The sequence below is a fragment of the Hipposideros armiger genome, unplaced genomic scaffold, assembly GCF_001890085.2.
Source record: "Hipposideros armiger isolate ML-2016 unplaced genomic scaffold, ASM189008v1 scaffold_286, whole genome shotgun sequence".
Taxonomy (NCBI): Eukaryota; Metazoa; Chordata; class Mammalia; order Chiroptera; family Hipposideridae; genus Hipposideros; species Hipposideros armiger.
The window spans coordinates 1,157,969-1,162,613 of record NW_017731636.1 but is presented as its reverse complement, the minus strand read 5'-3'; the positions used below and the strand labels follow the sequence as shown (position 1 = coordinate 1,162,613).

The 4,645-nt window shown below is 52.8% G+C and overlaps 1 protein-coding gene across 1 annotated transcript in view; it reads right to left on the bottom strand.

Moving 5' to 3' along the window:
- The window catches only part of PODXL2 (podocalyxin like 2), a 50,356-nt gene that overhangs the window by 11,950 nt on the left and 33,761 nt on the right, over positions 1-4,645 (bottom strand). The window contains 2 exon segments of the mRNA XM_019658658.1: positions 3,216-3,277; positions 3,882-4,038. Coding sequence (XP_019514203.1) covers positions 3,216-3,277; positions 3,882-4,038 — 219 coding nt within the window.

Below are 4,645 nucleotides of genomic sequence, written 5' to 3'. Positions count from 1 at the left end.
ACACACACATATATATAATTTTTTTTTTTTTAAAGCAAGAGGCTTGCACTGAGTGGCAGGAGCTCAGGCTGGTGCTGGAGGCCAGGACCCTGCCTCTGCTCCCAGCCTGCCACTGTCCCTGCCTAGCCCCATCTGGGAGGAGACCATCATTTGGCCCTATGGCTGCTCCCTGCCACCCCCCCAGCTCTTCTCCATCAGCCTTCTCCCTCCTGTACCTGGGAAGTCAACAATCCCCCTGCTCCCGGCATCGAAAGCTCTCAGCTAGACACCCATCTCCCAGCTGCTCAGCTCTCTCTTAAGTGCCCTGCTATGAAGCTGCAAGCCAAGGCTGCCCATGAGGCACAGGTATCTCACCAGACGGCCCCTGTTGCACCTCTGATATTCCTAGTCTCCTTTCTGCCAGAGCCCAAGCTAATGAGCTTTCCTTGATTGTCATGTCAACCTGAAGGCCACCACTGAAGTTCCTTGATACCATGACGAGTGCCAAGTTCAGGCTCAAGACTTGGCACTCACTGGCCTAACAGAAACCCAGCTAAGTTCTGAATCTGGGAGAAAACTGATACCTGGAGATAGCCACATGCAGCTAGAAAAGCCCTATTTCCTGAAATGGTTCTTACCATCTTCACATGCGTGTGTATGTGTAGGGAAGGGGTGCACGCCTGCATCTGCCTGAGCAGGGTGAATGCACTGTGACCAAGCAGCCCCAGTGCTTGCAAAAAACCACCCTCCTGCCATGAGCAGTGCCTCCTCCCTCTCTATGCTCTGCCATGTGTGCATGCCCCCCGTTTTCCTGGGTCCAACTGTCTGCATGGCTTAATCCTCACAGTAAGCTCAGGGTGTTAGGACCAATACCCACATTTTCAGATGGGGAAACTGAGGCTCAGAGAAGTGTAGTATTTTGCTAAAGGTCACAGAGCTGATAAATGGCAGAACCAGGATTTGAACTCAGATTACTTAGATTCCAAAACCAGGGCTTTTCTCCCAGGCCACTCACACTCAGCTCCCATCTACAAAATAAACGATAAGCAATCCATAGTCATCAGATTCTCCCAGAACTGATATTGTGAGTCTGTGGGCTTCAGGGAGGCAAGCTATCAAGCTGTACACTTCAGATCTGTATGCTTTTCTGGATGTATATTGTAAGTTTTTAGAGCTCTTCTTAAGTGCAGTACACTCGTAGATGTACACTAACTTCCCTGCTGACTGCTGGGCAGATGACCCTTCTTGCACATCACACAGTTTCTCCTCCTGTAGGGACTCCAGCTCCACTGGGATGGCAAACAGGAAGGGACATGTCATTTATTACCCATCAGATCATTTTGACTTTTGGCAATATGGCAGACAGAACTGAAGTCCTGCTGTCCCACCTTGCTACAAACACATAGAAATACTGGATAAAACACAACGAAACAATGAAGATGTTCTAAAAGCATGGCCAGGCTCAGTCTCAAAGGAGGCAGAAACAGGGAACTCAAAGCCAGAAGAGCAAGCAGGCACTAAAGCCATAGTAATTCCTGGGGTTTCAGGACCCAGATATAGGATCCAGGAGCTGGAGACCCAGCTTTCAATGCACATATGGAAACAGGAAATGTGCTCTTGGCCCAAGCAAGGTGGAGAAGTTGAGCAGAGTACCAGGACAGAGCCTCAAAGAGCAGCCCTGTCAGTGAAATGGAGACTTGAAAAACTTCCCACTCACCTGGAAGAGATGTAAAGGGTATGCCATCTGCCTGTGTCCATGGGAAGCAGAAAAAAGGTTACCTAAGATCACTTAAAACCTAGGCTTGGGGTCTGGCTGAATGGCTTGTTGGTTAAGAGTTGGCTTGGGAGTGCGAGCTCTGAGCAGCAGGGCCACCAGTTCAGATACCACATGGGTTAGTGACACTGCCCTCTACAGCTAAGATGGTGAACAACAACTCGACCTGGAGCTGGGCTGCCATGAGTTGCCGGCAATGGCATAGGCTGCAGTGGGCTGCCATAAGCTACCGTGACTGGCTGGCAGCCAGAGTGAGTGGCCAGCAGCCAGCGTGAGCTGCCGTGAGCGGCCATCCAATGGCTGGCAATCAATCTGCCTCAGTCAGGAAGAATGCAATGATCACAATACTAACATGGACCAGTGAAGCGACGTCCTCCACAACTAGACTGAAGAACAAAAGGACAGCAACTTGNTGTAATTTCAGGTGAGTCATCAACCTTCTCTGGGCTTCAGTTCTCATCTTAAATGGAATACCAAAAGTACTCAATACAGTGCCTTACTTAATGCTCACAAGCCCTGAGGGGGTGGTGAGGGAACCCAGCACAGTATGGCACTCAGTAAGCACTCAACATGCTTATTAAAGAAAAACTGAACCCCCACGTAGTCCACCCCTCAGCCTTGCATGTACTAGATAAGGAGGCAGGGGATGATGCACAGCTCATCTTTGCTGTCAAATACTACACAGCCCTCAAGAATGGGGAGGACTGATGACATCATGGTTTCACAGTGAATGGAAGGGATTTTGGTGGAGATGACGACTATCCTCAAGAAGGGAGGTGGAATGAGGCAGGAGGACCACGGGGACCTGCCCCTACCATGGCTCTGCTCCACCCTGCACTGGTGCGGCAGGCAGCTCAGGAGCAGAGGCTGGCTAGCCTATTTCCTCAGCCCAGGAATCCAGGAAGGGCCAGATGCTGGGTAGAGGTGCCTCTCAAGAAGGCAGCGCTGTCTGCTGTGCTCTGAGCCCCGCCCCTCAACCCCAGAGGGCCGAGCGCTACAGACTCCCATGATTTCCAAAGCCTGCCCAGGCCTCGTGCTTTTTTCTGTGGTTCTGGAGCCGCAGAACGTGCTCTCACCCACCAGGCTTCTGAACGGTTCCTTGACCAGACATGGTGCTCCTCCGGGTGTGTCTACCCAGAAAACTCCCACCTAACGTCAAGATGCCCCTCAGAGGTCCCCTCCCCTCTGAATCCTCTCCTGACCACCACTCCCTCTGTGGCCCCTTTCTGCCGCTGGCTGTCCCATGCGTGGTACAGTTGGTAGTTAAGTGCTCACACGCTCTGTCTCTCCCACAAGAACTGTGTCTTATGAATAGAAGACATGATAGGAAGAGCTGCAAAGCCAAAAGTCTGTGTTTTGCTCCTTTGCATTGCATAGTACAGGCCGCCTCCTGCCCTCAGGGAAGGCAGCCCTGCTCCCATAGCTTTAAGGAATAGGAGGGGTGCTCGTCCTGCCCTCTTACCTCCTCCAGACTCCTGCGGATGTCACCCAGCATGGAAAGCACATCTTGAGTGGGCACCACCCCTGGGGGGAGACACCATCATCAGCACAGCCTTGGCCACTGAAGTACAGCCTCTGCAGGCTACCAGCCCCCTGGGACAGCCTCTGGCCTGAGCTTCCAGAGCCTCACTCCCTGGCTCCTGACCACACACAGACCTCATGGGGCACGCATGCCCACTCTGTCCTCTGCTTGCTGCCCAGATTGACTCATTAAAAAGATTTAGTGAATGCCCACTATGTGACAGGTGTGATACCAGGCAGTCACTTCCACAGGCCCACAAGGCTGCATTCTGAATAGATCCCTTCTCAGCCCACCACACAGCGTGCAGTGCCCTTGTCTGGCACCTATGCTGAAACCACCTCTTCCTCTTCCTGTTCCCAGCATTCCCCCTCCTCCTGTCTCCAAGCTTGTGGGTACTCCCAGACCCTAAACTAGGGAGTCCAAGTTTCATCCTGTTATCCTAGAGGTCCACGTCCAACAGCTTTGGCTGTACTTTCCCACAGTTCTGCGGGCGAGTTCCCATGGCCTCCGGAAATTTCTGCTGGTTTGACCTGTCTCCCAGTGTCTTCCTGAGCCCTTTCCCCAGACATGCTAACCCCCCCCTCCTGTAGGTGCCCCCTCACTCACCCTGCTCGCCCACTAAGGTCATTAGAAGGTGCTGCTCCTTCTCATTGGGCTTGCTCAGGGAGATGTGCCAGTCCCCGTGGTGGCCGCTGCCGTGGCGGGGCAGCACCTCCTCCACCAGGGCCAAGAGCTGCAGCCCCCGGTGCTGCCGGAACACCTCCTACAGGAGCACAAAGAGAGCCTATGCTCAGTGAGGGAGACGGCTCTACTCACCCCTGCCTTTAGGCTCAGCCCCCACTCCAAACTCGGCTCAGAGGCCAAACACTGGGAAAGGTCATCTAGCTATTCCAGAGGTCAATGCTCTGGATTGCTTGAAAGGCTGTAAGCCTGGCCTTCAGGAAGGCTGTGGGTTTGTTCCCTACAGGCATCCATGTGCTTCTCTCGCCCTGGCTTTGCACCATAAGGAGGGCGTGGGGCTCGCCCAGGGATACTCCCTGTTGAACTGTGGGAAGGCACACCATATATGATGACAAGTCCAGGAAGTGGGTGTATAGCACGGGAAGGAGTACGGAAGACTGCTCACAGTGCCTGCATGTTCAAATATCGTGCTAGGGTAGGGATAATGGACCAAAAGATGTCCACAGCCACCAAAAACCAGGAGGAGGGGTGGGAAGCAGTCTAACCGCACTTATCTCTCATCTGTCTTTGCAGACATACAGCCCAAAGCTGGGGAGTCAAGAAAGATATCTGAGTGCTCCAACAGTGGTTCTGGTAACCAGAAGAACTAAAACAGAGATGGTTAAAATGGTAACCTTCCCAGAAGCAGC